At 43.1% G+C, this 19,485-nt stretch overlaps 1 protein-coding gene across 1 annotated transcript in view; it reads left to right on the top strand.

The window, feature by feature from the left end:
- The window catches only part of htatsf1 (HIV-1 Tat specific factor 1), a 33,052-nt gene extending 24,157 nt beyond the window's left edge, over positions 1–8,895 (top strand). Inside the window, exons 6-9 of the mRNA XM_063059705.1 lie at positions 63–162; positions 1,581–1,670; positions 1,760–1,897; positions 6,930–8,895. Of these exons, the coding sequence (XP_062915775.1) occupies positions 63–162; positions 1,581–1,670; positions 1,760–1,897; positions 6,930–7,325 (724 nt within the window). The 3' untranslated portion in view covers positions 7,326–8,895. The remainder of the gene's footprint in view (positions 1–62; positions 163–1,580; positions 1,671–1,759; positions 1,898–6,929) is intronic.
- The last annotated feature ends 10,590 nt before the right edge of the window (positions 8,896–19,485 follow it).

The raw sequence follows: 19,485 nt of genomic DNA on the forward strand, positions 1-19,485 counted from the left end.
GTTTTCAAATTAAGTTAAAACTTCATTTACAAAACTATTATTTTTTAACTTATTTTTGTAAGGCAGCTGGATTGGAGACCAGAGAAGAAATCTGGTGAATCTCGATTACGTTATGAAAGAGTTGTGATTCTTAAGCACATGTTTCATCCAAAGGATTTTGAGGTGGGTTGGAGTTCAAAGGTACAATTTAATATCAGAAAAATGTATGCAATATACATCCTGAAATGCTTTTTCTTTGTATCCATGCACGAAAACAGAGGAGTGCCTCAAAGAATGAATGACAGTTAAGTGTTAGAACCCCAGAGTCTCCCCCCCCCAGCTTCCCCCCTCTGCGTGTAAGCGGCAGTGAGTAGCAATCCCCCTCCCCCCACTGGCAAAAAAAAAAGCAAGAATCGGCAGTGCCGATGCACATGCAGGTTACTTTTTAATTCCCATTTGTTTTTGACCCGAAGAAAGTTTTTTTTCCTCTCAAACACTTCCTGTGATTATTTGTTTTGAACACTTGTATTTCCATTCAACCAACTCTGACTCAAGGAGCACAACCCTGGATCTTCAACTCTGCTCACGTTACTAATCCCTCATCCCAGAATTATTCCAGTAAATATTTCTCGCACCCTGTCTCAAGTTCTTGTTAAAGTTAGGGAGGGATGTGACAGGCAAATGGAGGAGCAAGGAGTGGAACTAGTGACAGAGGCTGCAATGCGATAGGTGGAGACAGCAAAAGTGCAGATGGTGGGCTCTGATAGAAGAGGAAAGTACAGCATAGAACCAGATAAAGGGCGATGAGGTGCCAAGGGGAACTGGTGTGTGGGTGACAGGCAGATGGACTGAGTGGAGGGAGAGAAAGTAAAGGAGGTGATCAGGGGCTGGTCGGGTGTATGTATAAGGAAATGAGCAATTCAGGTGGAGAGAGAAAAGAGACACGGGGTAGTGACGAGGGAAGTAATGGGTTACTTGAAGTCAAAGTAAACTTATTATCAAAATAGTTATGTCACATATACTGCCTTGAAATTCATTTTCTCGCAGACATTTATAGGAAAGTAAAGAAATACAATAGAATTTATGAAAAACTACATAACAGAGACTGACAAACAACCGATGTGCAAAAGAAGACGAATTATGTAAATAAAAGTATAATACTGAGAACATAATTGTAAAGTGACCCTCAGTCTGTAAGTTGTGGAGTTGGTTCAGAGTTGAAGAGAGTGAAGTTATCTATGCTGGTTCAGAAGCCTGATGGTGGATTCAGTGTTCATGTTGTTGAGTTGCAGGCCACCCAAGTGGGGTATGTGGTTCTGTTCCTCAAGTTTACATTTAGCCTCTCCTTGACAATAGAGGAGGTCCAGGGCAGACAGGTCTGTTTAAGAATGGGGAGGAAATCAAAATGGCTGGTAGCCAGAAACTCCAGGTGGCCAGTCGACAGAGCTCTCATCAGGTTGTCTAACTGTGCTGTGATATTTGCACGGGGATGGGATGGGAGAAGTGTCCAGCTCTATTCCAAGATGTTTCATGTTCCATATAAAAGCACTGCCTACCTGGCATAAAATGCTAAACATATTTAATACTTAAACTTTTTATAGGTTGATCCAATGATTTTGAATGAGATCCGGGATGACCTTCGACTGGAATGTGAAAAATTTGGCCAGGTCAAGAAAGTGCTTCTATTTGATGTGAGTATTCTTGCTGTTCAACGGTAAGAATTACTTGTGTAGTTTAATGGAAGTGCAACAGAGTTTTAACCCTGGGCCTGTACTTTCAGAGACACCCCGATGGAGTGGCCTCCGTGGCATTTAAAGAGCCAGAACAAGCTGATGAGTGTAAACTGGTCCTTAACGGAAGGTGGTTTGGTGGGCGCCAGATAACTGCTGAGACGTGGGATGGCGTCACTGATTACCAGGTATGAAAGGAAGTACAGGACAAAGTGACGTTACACATGTACTTTATCATCTTCGTATAATGGTGGGTTTAAAAAAAAAATTGGGGGCAGCTCAGCTAGTTGCTTAACTCGGTGAGTTCAGACGCGTCAGGCTGACTTTTCCATTCACACATTTCCCATAATCTTTTTGATTGAGCAATTACAAAGGTTAAAACCAAGATTCTGTAGATGATGGAAGTTTTGAGCAACACACACAAATGCTGGAGGAACGTAGCAAGCCAGCCAACACCCATGGAGGGAATAAACAGTCGGCATTTTGGGCCAAGACTCGTCATGGAGACTGAATTAAATTGTGTTACATTCTGCTGTACAAGATGAGCTCGTTTTCCAGGACTGCTTGAACTTGCTGGCCTGTAGTCTGAGCTGTACCTCTTCATGCATCCTCGCAGTCCCCCTCCCCTCTCATAGTTTGCTGTTGAGTTGCTGTTAGTCTACATGATCTGGTAAAGGTCAGGATTAGAGAGCTTCTTGTGGGCAGAGCTGTGCAGCATTCAGAATGTTGCTCCCCCCAGCCCACTCCATTACAAACATCTCTGCCCAGTCTTGAGATTAGAAGCTCTCTTCACCTTTCCCATGGGACAGGTGTTCAAGAGAACATGGTGTCCTGGTCCTTTCCTTTTTACCCTGCTGGCCTTTGCATCCAGCATCTCTCTCTTTGTCACTTCTGCCAGTTTCACCAGTCACCACTCCCTGCTCTTCGCAGGGACCACTCTCTTCATGAGTCATAGTCAACAAGCACTACAGCTCAGAAGCAGACCCTTTGCCCCATCTAGTTTGTGCTGAACCATTATTGCGCCCAGTGCCATGAATTTGCACCTGGACCATAGCCCTCCACACCCCTCCCATCCATGTACTTGTCCATATTTTTCTTAAATGTTGCAGTTGAACCTGCATCCACCATTTCCACTGACAACTTGTTCCAAACTCGCAACACCCTCTGAGCGAGGAAGTTTCCCCTAATGTTCCCCTTAAATATTTCACCTTTCACCTTTAACCCATGACCTCTACCAGCCCAACCTCAATGGAAAAGGCCTGCTTGAATTTACCTATCTATAACCCTCATTTTGTATCCCTCTTTCAAATCTCCCATTATTCTCCTATGCTTCAGAGAATAAAGTATGAACTCTATTCAATCTTTCCCTATAATTCAGGTCCTCATCCCGGCAACATCCTTGTAGATTTTCTCTGGTCTCTTTCAATCTTATTGATATTTTTCCTGTAGTTGGGTGACCAGAACTGCAGACAGTATTCCAAGTTTAGTGTCTCCAGTGTCTTGTACAAGTTCAATATAATATCCTCAACTCCTGTACTCAGTACTTTGATTTATGGAGGTCAATGTGCCAAATGCTCTCTTTATGATCCTAGCTACCTGTAACACCACTTTCAAGGAATTATGGATCTTACTCCTGAAGTTGCTCATCCCTCCCTGCTGCCTGCTGCTTTTCTCTGTAACAGTCAGGTGTATCACCTGCTCCAGCACCACCTCCCTCGCCATCATCCATTAACCTAAACAGACATTCCGAGTGAGGTGGAGATTGACTTGCACCCCCTCCACCCTTACCTTTTGCACTCTGAGCTCTCGCTGTGGCTTCCTGTATTGACAAGGCCATCATGAGCTCCTGTTTCCAAACCATTTGAACATCTGCGCCCCTTCCCCCGCCCCCAACCATCACACCCTTACCCACACTGGTCTGCCTGTCCTTGGCGCCGTGGCGCAGCGGAAGAGACGAGCTGAAACTGGAGGAGCAGCACCTCATATTCGGCCGGTTAATTACACCCAGTGGCATGAGCATTGAATTCTCCAGTTTCTGGTGAGCCACTCCCCCGCTGCTCCTTTCACCCTCTGGATTGAGCCAGGTTTTTCCACCAGTCCCTGCTTCCCCTCTTAACAATGCGCTCAGGCCCCAGTCCCAGTAACACTTTCTTCTCCTCCCCCCATTGGTTCTGTGCATCCATCATCCTTCCCCATTTCATTCCTTGCTAATTTATTACCTTTCTTTCTTATCAGATTCTGGAATCTGCTGCTCTTTGTTATTTCTGCTTGTCACCTTCTGGCCTCTTCCTCTACCACCCCTCTGCCGTGGCTTTATCTGCCTATCCTCCTCACCTGGCTTCTGTGGCCTGCCAGACCCACCTCTCCCCTGCCCCTCACCTCTTTATACCCTCAATTTTCCCCTTACACTTCGTCCCAATATCGAGTCTCTGCCTGAATCATGAGACCATACAAGAACAGGATTAGGCCATTTGTCCCATAGCATTCGCTCCACCACTTTATTATGTCTGATCCAAATTTCCTCTCTGCTCCAATCTCCTGCCTTCTCCCCATATCCCTTCGTGCCCTGACCAGTCAAGAATATATCAATCTTTGCCTTAAATATACATAAAGACTTGGTCTCCACAGCTGCTTGTTGCAAAGAATGCCACAGATTCACCTCTCTCTGGCTAAAGAAATTCCTCCTCATCTCTGTTCTAAAAAGGCACCCCTGTATTGTGAGGCTATGTCATCTGGTCTCAGACTCTTCCACCATAGGAGGCATCCTTTCCACATCCACTCTATCAAGGTCTTTTGACATATGATGGATTTCAGAGGTCAACCTTTATTCTTCTGAACTGTAGTGAAGATAGGCCCAGAGCCATCAAACGCTCTTCATATGATAAACCATTCTATCCTGGAATCATTTATGTGAACCTCCTTTGAACCCTGTCCAGTTTCAGTCCATGCTTTCTAAGATAAGTGGCCCAAACCTGGTCTGGGTACTCCAGTGAGGCCTCACCAGTGCTTTATAAAGTCTCAACATTATATCCTTGTTTTCATATTCTGGTCTCTTGAAATGAAATGAATGCTAACATCGTACTTGCCACTCAAACCTGCAAATTAATCTTTAGAGAATCCTGCATCAGGACTCCCAAGTCCCTCTGCACCCCATTTTTTTGTATTTTTTCTCCACGTAGAAAGTAGGCAAGATTTTCATTTCTACCAAAGTGCATGACCATACACTTCCCAACACTTTCTATCTGCCATTTCTTTGCCCATTCTCCTAATCTGTCTGACTCCAGTTGTAGCCTCTCTACTTCCTGACCCTCCACCTATCTTCATATCGTCTGCAAACTTTGCAACAAGGCCATTAATTCCATCGTCCAAATCATTGACATATAACATAAAAAGAATTAGTCCCAACACAGACCCCTGTGGAACCCCACTATCACTGGCAGCCAGTCAGAGAAGGCTCCCTTCATTCCCACTCTTTGCCTCCTGCCAGTCAGCTACTATTTTATCCATGCTAGAATCTTTCCTGTAATACCATGGGCTCGTAGCTTGGTTTAGGCAGAGGAGTCATCAACCACCACTCTGCCTGCACCAGGGCTGCTTGACCTGCTGAGTTCCTCCAGCTGTTTGTTTTATCATAAACCCTGTGTCTTGTATTATTATTACAAGGAAGAGTTTCAACCTGCAAGCGGTAAATCTGATCACTTGTCTGAGTGCTCTGGTACCATGTAACCCAGTGCTACCTGTCGCATGGTTGGGTGGCCGGCGACTAAACCGGCTCCCCCACCAGGCCTGCCTGGTGATGAGGGTGGCTAGACACCCTGCAGGGTGAAGAACAAGACCTGTCAAAGGGCGGATGTACCCTCTCGTAGGGTCAACGGCCATCTAGCAAACATGTGCCGTGAAGCACGGAAAGGGCATCCCTTGCACCGAAGCTTGGTCTGGCCATTCACTGCAACAGAACTTCCCCCAGCTGTCTCCGACCCCACCATGCCGCTGGATCCGGGAGGGGATGTCGAGAGGGTGGGTCTGGACCTGTGCAACCCCCTACTCACCTAAAATCCATTCACGCACACGCTGCCCACTAACTGACTGAAAGGAACCATCATCATCCTGTGGGATGGATAGCCGGAGAAATCTGATCAGCCATTCTAGTTAGCCACCTTTACCCTCTCTTGTCACTGCTGCACTGCACTTCAGAACACTTATTGTAAATACATGCTGGTATTTATGCACATTTTATTACATATCTGTACTTTTAAGTTTTCTTTTGATATAATTCTTATGATTGTCAAGCCTTGTTAATTTTGTTGCATGTCACAGCAAAAAATTCCAAATACCTGTAAATGTACATGGTGAATACAGTTGATCCTTAACTGTTTTGTAACAGCATCATAAAGCCACTGGACATAGTGCTTTGAAATGAGCATGTTTTATATAGTTTATGCAGGGCAAGTTAGCTTGTGTTCTGGGGTACTATCAACCAGATAGTGATTGTATTGTGGAATCAGTTGCTTAAACTGCCTGGAATGCGCTGCCTGGGATGGTGGTAGAGGCAAATACATTGGAGGCTTTTAAGAGATGTTTGGATAAGGACATGGAAATAAGGAAGATGGAGGGATATGAACATGGTGTAGGTAGGCCGGATTAATGCTTGGGTGGTTTTGATTTGCTTTTTAGCTGGTTCGGCACACATTGCAGGCTGAGTGGCCTCTTCCTGTTCTGTACTGTTATATGTTCTATGTTAACTTTGTTAATTTTCCCAGCCTGAGAGCTAAGGCCGTTAACTGGAGCAGAAGACAGCGACCCTTCACTTGTGACCCTTGATTACAATGGCAGTGTGGTAGCGTAGCGGTTAGCACAATGCTTTACAGTACCAGTGACCTGGGTTCAATTCCTGCCACTGTCTGTCTGGGTTTCCTCCAGGTGCTCTGATTTCCTCCCACAGCCCAAAGACGTACCGGTTGGTGGGTTAGTTGGTCATTGTCATTTCTCCTGTGATTAGGCTAGGGTTAAGTCGGGGGTTGCTGGGTGGTGCAGCTTGTAGGGCTGAACGGGCCTATACCCCACCATTTCTCAATAAATAAATATTTTCAGTCAGTTAAGTGTTCAACAAGCTGGCACTTCTCTGTGGATCTCCACAGTGGAAGATCCATCTGAATAAGTGTGGGACTGTCATATTTAACCAGTCAGCAAAAGTTTGATAAATATTGCTTTAAATTCTAGATTGAAGAGACTGTGAAGGAAAGAGAGTATCGACTTAAAACCTGGGAGACATTTTTGGAAGACAACCCATCTGCAGTTAAGTCTGATGACCAGAGGACAGCGCAGGCTCCTGTTGGATCGTCTGCTCCACAGGAGGATAGGACAACTTCAGGAGATGCCGAGGCTCCGTCAGTAGACTCTTCAGCACCTGGACAGGACTCTGGAGCTCCTTTAGTGGCCAGTTCGGCACCCTTGAAGGACTCCACGGCTCTGTCAGCAGACTGTTCACCACCATCAGAGAGCAGTAATCAGCAAGGTGTGATCACTCCTGAGGAGGCAGAAGAAAACCAGAATGAGGAGACCTTATCAACAGACAGCAGCATTGATGGAAGTGATAATGCGGATGAGGAGCCATGAATACTAAAAGGATTTTGCTTTCTGGCTGAAATTATTTGTAATTGGAAAATTATGAAAAACGAGGTCCCATTGTTCCAAGCATATGGTAATAACGGGCCATAAAAAATCACTAGTCCATCCAGACTGCTTCATGTGGTCATGGTGTTTTGCTGGTGACAAAATATATATACATACATCCAGTCACAAAACCTTCTGAAAGAGAGCACAACAAGACACTCATTTAAAACTCAGGCTGGTTAAAGAATGCTGTGGGGTAGAGATAAGGAATAGGCGAAAGGGGCTGCTTAATTAAAGTGAAATGACCATTGTTTCTAACCTGGAGATAGAATGTACAAAATATTTCTGAGGGGATGTTTTGGGATGTAGTTGATCTACAGTGGACACACTTTTCATTAGTTCCTTTGCAAGGTTTTATCTGGTAATATTTTTGTTAAGATAGGTGAACACCAAGAGAATTTTCTTCCTCGTTTTAACAAGGTTTTTAAAACAAACTATATACAACTGATTTCACAGCGCATCAGTTTCAACAGCAGTTGACTCCTGTTGCTCACTGGTCAGATCTACAGTCAGCTCCAGAAAGAAAAAAACTTGGCCCGTTCTCGATTTGATTACAGCTCCATACACATTAATACTGTTAAGTGTGCATCTTTGTGTTGAAATTGGAGAAGTATTAAGATCCAGGTTCTTTTTTTTTTGCATCCTTGGAAATTGCAGATATTTGCTTATTAGAGAGGTGTCAGCTTCAGTCACCTGAAAGGTGAGGTAAGCCCTATTCTGATAATTGTCTTCATGTTTTCATTAACAAAATGGTTTTGAAAGAGAAACAATCACTGCTCTGTGCGGCTAAATTATCCAATATTCCTGTTTGAGTGGGTACATATTTTGGAATAGTTTCCTACAGCTCCTCTGGAATTTGTAAGTGGTTGTTTATGTCCATGTAACATCTGTTTTATTCTGATTTTAAATTTCCACCCCATGTTTTGTTCTGCAGTGTATTTAATTTGTGTGTGATTTAATTCAAAGTGGTCTTCATAAACACTTGCATCAGCCTGTTGTGACGTGTTGTTAGGGACGTTAATGTGTTTCTGTTTTTAACTATGCTATTCGAGATGACAGGTGGAAGCAATTTGGTGTGCCTGTTACCACCCAGCCTCCATAAATTTCTTCAGAGATTCAGATATTGTTATGTGTGAATTTTAAAATGTTTTGATACAAAAGGAAATTTGAAAAGCAATTGAAAACTTTTAGAAATAAAAGTATTGGATGTCAATGCCAAATAATTATTGGTGATCTTTTGAATTTCTAAATGAAAGCTAAATATCAGGTATTCTGGTTCATTTTCAATGTGTTTCAGTCCAGACTCTTGGTAGATCATTATAAATCTGGAATGGTTGCATCACTGGCACCATGTTCCTACCAGAATGTTTGTGGTGTAGCACCTGGTGAGTATCTAGTACTGGCAACATATCTGAAACCCAACCTGTTGTGTTCTAATGCTGCAATGTAAATGGCTATTCTACCATAAAATAAATAAACAATAACCGTTGACTTTCAGGAACTGACTAACTAGAAAATTGACTGGCTGTTTTACTGATTGCTAGTTGCTCCACTAAAGTTTTCCTGTAATCCCACCTAATTTCTCCTATCCTACATCACTCCTCTTCCAAATAGCGCACCCCCCCCCAATCTTGCAGAAACAAGCGAGTTCAGCCCAGTTCATCACAGGCAAAGCCCCCTACCATTGAGTACACCTACAAGGACTACTGCCACAAGAAGGCAGCATCCATTATCAAAGACGCCCAGCATCAAGGCCATGCTTTCTTCTCGCTGCTGCCATTGGGAAGGAGGTATAGGAGCCTTAGGTTCCACACCACCAGGTTCAGGAACAGTTACAACCTTTAACCATCAGGCTTCTGAATTGCGTGGATAATTTCAGTCACCTCAACCCTGAACTGATACCGTATCCTATGGGCTCATTTTCAAGGACTCTGCAACTCATGTTCTTGGTATTTATATATTTATTTTGTGTTTTGTATTTTTGCAGATTTGTCATCTTTGGTTGTTTGTCAGTTTTTGTTTCTGTGTAGTTTTTCCTTGGTTCTATTCTTTGTTCTACTGTGAATGCCTGTAAGAAAATGAATTTCAGGGTAGTGTATGGTGACTCTGATATAACTTTACTTTCAACTTTGATTTAGGCATATTGGTTTAATCTAGTGATTTATTCTTTCCCTGGTCCTGAATGGCAAAACTTACTAACTTTCTATTTGTTTTTAATACTTTTAATCTTTAAACTTGTAAATCCTGGGATGAGCTGCAATCTTCACAGTGACTGCATTGGCGCTCAGTATTAGTAATCTCCGAAGTGTCCTCAGTAGCACTATGGCACCATAATTTCGATATTTTAAATAAATTTCTTGCTTCATCTCCTCCACAATCTCCAGCAGCACAGATGTATACCACAAGGCTGTGTGCTTAGCCCTCTGCTCTACTTGCGTTATACTTGCGGCTGTGAGGCTAACTGCAGTTCCAATTCCATAGTTAAGTTTGCTGACGACACCACTGTTGCTGGCCGAATAAATGGTGGCAGTGAATCAGCATATAGGAGGGAGATTGGAAATCTGGCTGAGTGGTGCCACAATAACAACCTCTCACTCAATGTTTGCAAGACCAAGGAGCTGATCAGGAGGAGGAAACTGGAAGTCCATGAGACAGTCCTCATCAGGAAATCAGAGGTGCAGAAACTTTAAATACAGCATGTCGTCTAAAACTTGGAAAAACTTCTATAGCTGTGTGGCAGAGAGTTTATTGACTGGTTGCATCATGACCTGCTATGGACAATACTCTTGAACAGGAAATCCTACAAAAAGTAGTGGATGCAGCCCAGTTCTTCACAGATAAAGCCCTCCTCACCATTGAACACATCGTCATGTAGTTCTGTCACAGAAAAGCAGCATCCATCATCAAGAACCCACACTGCTAGGGTCAGGAACAGTTACTACCCTTCAACCATCAAGCTCTTGAACTGGGGTGGGATAACTTCACTCGCCCCGTCTGTCTGTATCTTGTTTTACGGCGGTTGGCATCCAGCTTAATGGTGCATTACCGCCACCCTCTGCTCCAGAATATGCACTAGACATACATTCTAAATCCCTTCACCCAATCGCGCGTGCACACACACACACACACACACACACACACACACACACAAACCTACACTTCACCCTCCCATCTTTGACCATCCTAGTATCCTATTCCTGTTTATTCGTCATATTCTATAAAAAACCCCTGTGCCCCTTAAAAACGCTAAAAATACTCGGACTTGTGCTCTCTCACCCATGCCCAGCAACCCTTTTAATGTGAATTCCTGCATCCCCAACTCCCTTAATTTATTTCTCATCATCTCTCTCTGTATCCCATACTTCCTGCAACACAAAACTACATGTTCTACTGACTCCTCTTCCTGACATTCCTCACACAATCCTGTCTGGTGTTTCCCTATCATTTTCAATGTTTTGTTTAATGCACAATGCCCCAGCCTTAACCTAGTCCACACAGTTTCCTCTCTTCTGTTTCCATTACCTACCCTCGTAACTGCAACACTCTTTTGTATTTGATATAAATGCCTCCCTTTCCCCTCCCTGTCCCATCCTTCTTGCCACATTTGGTTGACTTTTTCCCAGATTACACACTTAACCTCTGCTTTACTGATACTAATGTGCACTTCCACGTTTTCTTTCTTTAACACCCTCTTTGCCAACTCATCCACCCTCTCATTCCCCTTCACCCCTACATGTGCTGGAACCCATAGAAATTTTACCTGACCTCCCTGATTTGCAATTCTTGTAACTAACTGAAGGACTTCATAAAGTACATCTTGCCGACTGTTTGTGTGAAAAGACCTTAAACTTGCTAGAACTGAGGATGAATCTGAACATATCAATGCTTTGGCTTGTCTGGCTTTCTGCACCCATTGCAACGCAACCAACACTGCCAGCATCTCCACTGTAAACACCCCTAACTTATTAGATGTTCTTCTGCTGATTCCAATTTCTTTTGCTGGTATTACCACCCCAAACCCTGTCACTCCTGTTTCAGGTTCCTTCTCACTATCTGTATAAATGTGAGTATAATCACTATACTTCTCCATCACATGACAGTTAAATGCATTTACCAAATCTGTTTTATATCTTTCTTTCCTTTTTACCTCTAACAAATGCCAGTCTATGTCAGGCCATACAAGCTTCCATGGAGCTACAACTGGATAAACTACTGAAGGACTTATCTTCAGATCAAACACTCCACATTCTTTCGCGATATCATTCCCTACCCGACTAAAGGTATCCCTCTGAAACCTCCCATTTTCCCAGCACTCCTGCAACACTCCTTTAGTAGGGTGAGAATCATCGTGCCCCTGCAAGTTAGCCCAGTAGTTTGCCATCAGTTGCATCCTTCTCAGTTCCAAAGGCATTATTCCCATTTCTACCTGTAGGGCTGACACTGGTGACGTTTTAAAAGCCCCACTGCACACTCTCAAGGCCTGAGCCTGGATCACATCCAGTTTCCTTATAAGAGACCTAGCTGCTGATCCATATACTATATTTCCATAATCCAATACAGATCTCACTAAAGCCACATACATTCTCTTCAAAGCTGAACAACTTGCTCCCCATTCCCTACCAGTCAAACATCTCATCACATTTATTACTTTTTTACATTTCTCCTCAACTTTCCTGATATGGTCTGCCCATGTTAATCGTGAATCAAATATAACTCCCAGAAATTTAAATGATGCAACCCTTTCTAATTCAACCCCATACATCCTTAACTTCTTCTCTACCTCAACCCTTTTCCTGGTAAACAAATACAGTTTGAGTTTTATCTACTGAAAATCTACATCCCCAATCATAACCCCACTCCACCACTTCATCAATTGCTTCTTGTAGTTTCCTGATTATATGCTCCATGTTCCTGCCTCTTTTCCACAAGGCCCCATCATCTGCAAACAGTGACCTACCTATATCCACTGGTACCTTTGTGAAGACATCATTGATCATAATGATGAAAAGTAACGGGCTAATCACACTACCTTGAGGTGTGCCATTTTCCACTATGTACTGTTTTGATAATTCTGATCCAATCCGAACTTGAATTTTTCTACCAAACAAAAAATCTTTAATCCAATTAAAAACTTGCCCACCAACCCCCATCTTGTGCAGTTTAATTAATAATCCTCCTTCCACATCATATCATAGGCTTTTTCAATGTCAAAGAACACTGCCACTACTGACTCTCCATTTGCCTGGGCCTTCCTTATTTTAGTCTCTAACATTATCACTCACCCCTATAACTGAACAGTATCCACAGCCTATTGACTCGCTCTCAAGGACTCTTCATCTCATGTTCTTGATATTAATTGCTTATTTTGTTTATTTTTGTATTTGCAAGGACTATAGATACTGTAGATCTGGCATCCTTAGTAAGGTTCATGAGGTAAAGCAATTTTAATGATTGTAGACCAATCTATCCAACAAATGTACCCATGTTCTCCCTCCTGATCTGGTGAATGGGGGGGGGGGGGACGGTGGGGGTAATATGGTGAGTGATGGTCCCCTCACCAGTGAGTGTAGCTCTTAAAATATGTGTTTTGTTTTCCAGTCTTCGGCCATTGTGAAGGTTCCCAGGATTATTCCTGGATCCCAGAGCCATTTCCTCTGGAGCATGCCTCCTTTTGCACACATTTCTGCACCTCTAAAGAACATCTAGGATCCCACTTTCTCAAAACTAATATTGGCCAGGTAGTATTTTGCCGCAATATTCGCTTCCCATGCATATGAAAAAGTGACAATGCAAAAAAACCCAAATAGGTAGAATCAGCATCGCTGCCTGGTGTGGAGGCTCCAATGCACAAGATCAAAACAGGCTTCAGAGGCTTGTAGACTCAGCCAGATCAATCAGGGACACAACACTCCCCGCTACTGAGGACATCATCTAAAGGCAGTGACTCAAGAGGTGGGGTCCTTCATCAAGGACCCTTGCCACCTGGGACATGTCCTATTTTCATTGCTACCATCGGGGAGGAGGTACAAGAGCCTGAAGATCCACAGTCAATGTTTTAAGAACAGCACCTTCCCTTCTGCCATCTGCATGGTCCATTCACACTGTCTCAGTGTTACTGTTTTGCACTATTTACTCTTTATTCTAACAGCAACTTTTTGTCTTGCACGGTACTGCTGCCACGAAGCAACATATTTGCTGACATATGTCTGTGATAGTAAACCTGATTCTTATTACATGAGAGTCTTAGACTTAGACCCCCACACTGTGTGTTATGTATGAGATAGTCACTCTGCACCACAGATTGTACATCGAAGCTGAGGTTCTCGTCATCATTCTGAGGATTTGTAAGGCACTTGAATGCATGCAGTGCATGAACTAAGGTAGATGAACTTGTAGCATGTATGATGTGGGCATCATTTAGTTGTGGCTGAAAGAAGATTATAGCTGGGAGCTAATGTCCAAGGATAGATATTGTATCAAAAGGACACACAGGTAGCCAAAGGGGGTAGCATGGCTCTTTTGGTTAAAAAAATGAATTCAAACCATTAGACATAGGATCAGAAGGTGTAGAATTGTTGTAGGTCGAGCTAAGAAACTAAAGGTAAAAAGACCCTGATGGAAGTTACATACATTCCTCCAAACAGTAGCAAAGATATGGTTTACAAATTACAAAAGGAGATAGAAAATGCATGTCAAAAGGACAGTGTTGTGATATGTCACAGGGGATTTCAATATGCAGGTAGATTGGGAAAATCAAGATGGTGCTGGATCTCAAGAGGCAGTTTGTATTCTGCCTATGAGATTTTTTTTTTTAGAGCAACTTGTACGGCCCAAGAGAGGGTCAGCTATTCTGGATTGGGTGTTGTACAACGAACCAGAATTGATTAGAGAGCTTTAAGGTGAAGGAACCCTTAGGAGTCATTGAACTCACCCTGCAATTTGAGAAAGAGAAGCTGAAGTCAGATATATCAGTATTACAGTGGAGTTGCACACAACATGCTGGAGGAACTCAGCAGGCCAGGCAGCATCTATGGAAAAGAGTAAAGGGCTGATGTTTCTGGCCGAGAGCCTTCATCAGGACTGGGGAAAAAAAGATGAAAAGTTAGAGCAAGAAGGGTAGTCGGGATAGGTAAAACTGGGAGAGGGGTGAAGTAAAGAGCTGGGAAGTTGATAGGTGAATGAGATAAAGGGCTGGAGAAAGGGGAATCTGATAGGAGAGGGTAGAAGACCATGGAAGAAAGGGAAGGGAGGAGTATCAAAGGGAGTGATGGGCAGGAAAGGAGGTGAGCTTAGAGAGGGGAATGGAAATGGTGGGGGTGGGAAAGGAATTAAGTTTGAGAAATCAGTGTTCATACCATTAGACTGGGGGCTACCCAGACAGAACATAGGGCAAAATTGCAGTCAACAGGATGAGTTGCTTTGTAAAAGGCAGACAAAATCGCAAAGGGTGAATACAGGACTGAAGGGGCTATATTTGAAAGTGCACAGTATACGGAATAAGGTAGATGAACTTGTAGCACAGTTGCAGATTGGCATGTATGATGTAGGCATCACTAAATAATGGCGGAAAGAAGATGATAGCTGCGAGCTTAATGTCCAAGGATACACATTGTATCAAAAGAGCAGGGAGGAAGGCAGTGGGGGTGATGTTGCTCTGGGATGAGAGAGGAGTTGGCCAAATGGATTGGATAAGAACACTAGCAGAGATGACAGCAGAGCAGCAATGGCTGGAATTTCTGGAACCAATTCAGAAGGCACAGGATATATACATCCCAACAAGGAAGAAGTACAGTGGTGCGAGAAAGTTTGTGAACCTCAGAATTGTCTGTATTTCTGCATAAATATGACCTAAAGTGTGATCAGATCTTGACGCATTTGCTAAAACTAGATATAGAGAAGCCAATTAAATAAATAACACAAAAGCGTTATACTTGTTCATTTATTTATTGAGAAAAATGATCCAGTATTGCATGTATTTGTTGGAAAATATATGTGAACCTCTGGGGAAATGCCTTCTAAGAAGCTATTTGGAGACAGGTGTTCCAATCAGTGAGATGAGATTGGAGGTGTGGGTTGTAGAGGTACCCTGCCCTATAACAAACACACACAAAGTCAGGTTACTGGCAGAGCCTACTCTTCTCAAGAAATAATCTGTTTACCTGCACCATGCCTCGATCAAAACAACTTTCAGAGGACCTCAGAGGAAGAATTGTAGAAATGCATGAGGTTGGAAAAGGCTACAAAAGCGTTTCTAAAGACTTGAGTGTTCATCAGTCCACAGGAAAAGAAATAGTTTATGAATGGAGGAAACTCAGTACTGTTGCTACTCTCCTGAGGAGTAAGCATCTTGCAAGTATCAGACCAAGAGCACAACGTGTGAAATACTGAAGGAGGTGAAAAAGAACCCAAGAGAAACAGGCGAGGGTGGATATCGGACCGGTGGAAAATGATGCTGGAGAGCTAGTAATGGGGGATGAACAGAATAAGAATTTTGCAGCCATCTTCACTGTGGAAGACACTTGCAGTGTGGTGGAAGTTCCAGGTGTCATGAAGTATGTGAAGTTACCATAACTAGTGAGAAGGTTCTATGGAAATTGAAAGGTCTGAAGGTAGATAAGTCACTTGGACCAGATGGTGTACACCCCGGGGTTTTGAAAGAGGTTGCTGAAGAGATCGTGGAGGAATTAGGCCTTTGACAAGCTGCTCAACAAGCCATGAGCACAGGGTATTACAGAAAAAGTTCTAGCGTGGATAAAACAGTGGCTGATTGGCCGGAGGCAAAGGGTGGAAATAAAGAGACCCTTTTTTGGTTGGCTGTCAGTGACTAATGGTGTTTCACAGGGGTCTGAGTTCAGACCGATTCTTTTTAAGTTTTATGTCAATGATTTGGATGATGGAATTACTGGCTTTGTTGCAAAGTTTGCAGATGATATGAATATAGGTGGAGGGGCAGGTAGTTTTGAGGAAGTAGAGAAGCTACAGAAGGACTTGGACAGATTAGGAGAATGGACAAAGGAGTGGCAGATGGAATTGCGTCAGGAAGAGTATGGTCATGCACTTTGTTAGAAGAAATGAAAGGCTTTTCTATTTTCTAAATGGAGTGAAAATACAAAAAGCTGAGGCACAAAGGGATGTGGGAGTCCTTGTGCAGAATTCCCTAAAGGTTATTTTGCAGGTTGAGTCTGTGGTAAGGAAGGCAAATGTGATGTTAGCATTCATTTCAAGAGGACTGGAACATAAAAGCAAGGATGTAATGCTAAGTCCTTACAAAACACTGGTGAGACCTCATTTGGAGTGTTATGAGCATTTTGGGCCTTTTAGAAAGAATAGGCTGAAACTGGAGAGGATTGAAAGGAGGTTCACAAAAAATATCCCAGGCTTGAATGGCATTTCAGATGAAGAGCGTTTGATGGCTCCGGGCCTGTTTTCACTGGAATTCAGAAGAATGAGGGGAAACCTATCGAATAGTGAAAGGCCTTGCTAGTATCTACGGGAAAGATACGAGCATGGATAAAGCAGTGGCTGATAGGCAGGAGACAACAAATGGGAATAAAGGGAGCCTTTTCTGGTTGGCTGCCGGTGACTAGTGGTGTTCCACAGGGGTCTGTGTTGGGACCACTTCATTTTACATTATATGTCAATGACTTGGATGAAGGAATTGATGGCTTTGTGGCCAAGTTTGCAGATGGGCAAAGATAGGCACAGGGGCATGTACTGTTGAGGAAGGAGAGAGGCTACAGAGGGACTTAGACAGATTTGGTGAATGGGCAAAGAAGTGAGATACAGTGATGGGAAGTGTATGGTCATGTACTTTGGCAGGAAGACCAAAGTGTTGAAGAATTTTAAGGCTTTATAAGCTCTGGTGAGGCCTCATCTGGGGTATTGTGAGCAGTTTTGGGCCACTTATGTAACAAAGGATGTGCTAACATTGGAGACGGTTCAAAGAAGGTATACAAAAATGATTCTGGGATTGAAAGGCTTATCATATGAGGAGTGTGTGGTGGCTCTAGGCCTGTACTCACTGGAATTCAGAAGAATGAGGGGGGATCACATTGAAACCTATTAAGTATTGAAAGGCCTCAATAGAGTAGATTTGGAAAGGATGTTTCTTATGGTGGGGGAGTCTAAGACCAGAGGGCACTGCTTCGGAATAGAGGGACGTCCATTTAGAACAGAGATAAGAAGGAATTTCTTTAACCAGAGAGTGGGGAATCTGTGGAATTCGTTGCCACAAGCGGCTGTGGTGGCCAAGTCATTGGGTGTATAGGTTCTTGATTAGTCAGGGCAGGAGGGAGTACAAGGAGAAATCAAGATACTAGGGTTGAGAAGGAGATGAATGAGTCATGACAAAATGGGGGACAGACTAGATTGGCCAAATGGCCTAATTCTGCTCCTATATCTTATGGTCAGACCACACTTGGAGTATTGTGAGCAGTTTTGGGCCCCTTAGCTAAGAAAAATGTGCTGGCATTGGAGGGGCTCCAAGGGATGTCAGGGGAATGTACCCGTGAATGACAAGTTTAGCACGATGCTATTACAGCTTGCAGCATCGAATTTCAGAGTTCAGCACCGCTTGCAAGTCTTCTGTGACCTCCAGGTACTCTGGTTTCCTCACTCAGTCCAAAGACTTACTGGTTAGTATGTTAACAGATCAATGTAAGTTGCGCTGTGATTAGGTGGGTTGCTGTGTGGTGTGGTTCATTGGGCCAGGAGGGCCTGTTTTGTACAGTGTCTCTAAATAAAATAAATGAAAATGAGTGTTTGCTGGCTCTGGGCTTGTACTGACTAGAGTTTAGAAGAATGAGGGGGGATCTCATTGAAGCCTATTGAATATTGAAAGGCCTAGATAGAGTGGATGTGGAGAGAATGCTTCCTATAGTAGATGAGTCTAGGATCAGCAGGCACAGCCTCAGAACAGTGTTTGTAGCCAGACAGAGGAAGGTGAATCTATAGAATTCATTGCCACAGAAAGCTGTGGAGGCTAAGTCATTGGGTATATGGTGGATTCTGTTAATTGTGGCATCGGTTAATCAGGGCAGCCACTTATATGGGATAACTCCTAAAGAACAAAAGCTAATTGAGAAAATAGCCAGGATTCCTTACATTTATTTGAGAAACTATGCTGCTTAACTGGAGCAGGAGCCTGTTGCTGAACAGTTTCTAACTAGCTTCAGACGCATGCATTTGTGTGGCTGTTAGACACTACAATGCACTTAGAGCGAGCACTTTTTAAATAGTGTCAGTTGCATACACTTGTGTTCAAAAAGCAGTGATTGCTGTCACTGATAGTTGGCGAAAAATAAGCAGGAAGACAATTAGGGACTATTTTGCTCATTGCAGTTTCAGGCATTCAGGCTTGGAGATGCCAAAAGTGGTCAGAAGTGAACATGAAATGATGTCGCAAAGAATTTGAAGGTATCAACGATCATCTTGAATGTTACAAATCTTCATGAAAATGAAGATTTGGAGAATGCAATCGTTGATAGCATTGTATAAAGGCTGTCCACTATATACACTAGGTGCAGCTGATTTTGTTCCTTTATAGTCAGTCAAAACAACACAGCAGCTTGCAGGTACACTGGATGAATTCCTTCATTGATAACAATTAGGAATTAATATGCAGTTTTATGGTACTGCAGTATCATTGAAGTTCTGATCTGTTCTGTACTTCATTTAAATATTTAATGATTACTCAGTTAAATGGTAGTTTGTTTTTTTTATACCTTCTTAGCTATATTCATAAAACTTCAGCTAATTGGAGCTTAATTGGGCCAAAACCCCATTCCTCTGCCTTCTCCCCATAAGCCTTTACACCCTTACATCAAGAACCTATCACCCTCTGAGTTAAGTACAGTGGATTACAGTTAATTGAGACAAATCAGGACCAAATAACTGTAATCCACTGTGCTTGACACAGAGGGTGATAGGTTCTTGTTTTAAAGGTGTAAGGGTTTATGGGGAGAAGGCAGGAGAATGGGGTTGAGAGAGATAATGGCCTAATTCTGCTCCTATGTCTTAGGGACATTCATCTGTTCTTTGTAGAGAACAGTTTGGTACCGATGTTGTGAAGGAAGTGTTGGCTGCACCAACACAGTGAGTCCAC

This window comes from Mobula hypostoma, chromosome 9 (assembly GCF_963921235.1).
Source record: "Mobula hypostoma chromosome 9, sMobHyp1.1, whole genome shotgun sequence".
In the NCBI taxonomy this organism is placed as follows: Eukaryota; Metazoa; Chordata; class Chondrichthyes; order Myliobatiformes; family Myliobatidae; genus Mobula; species Mobula hypostoma.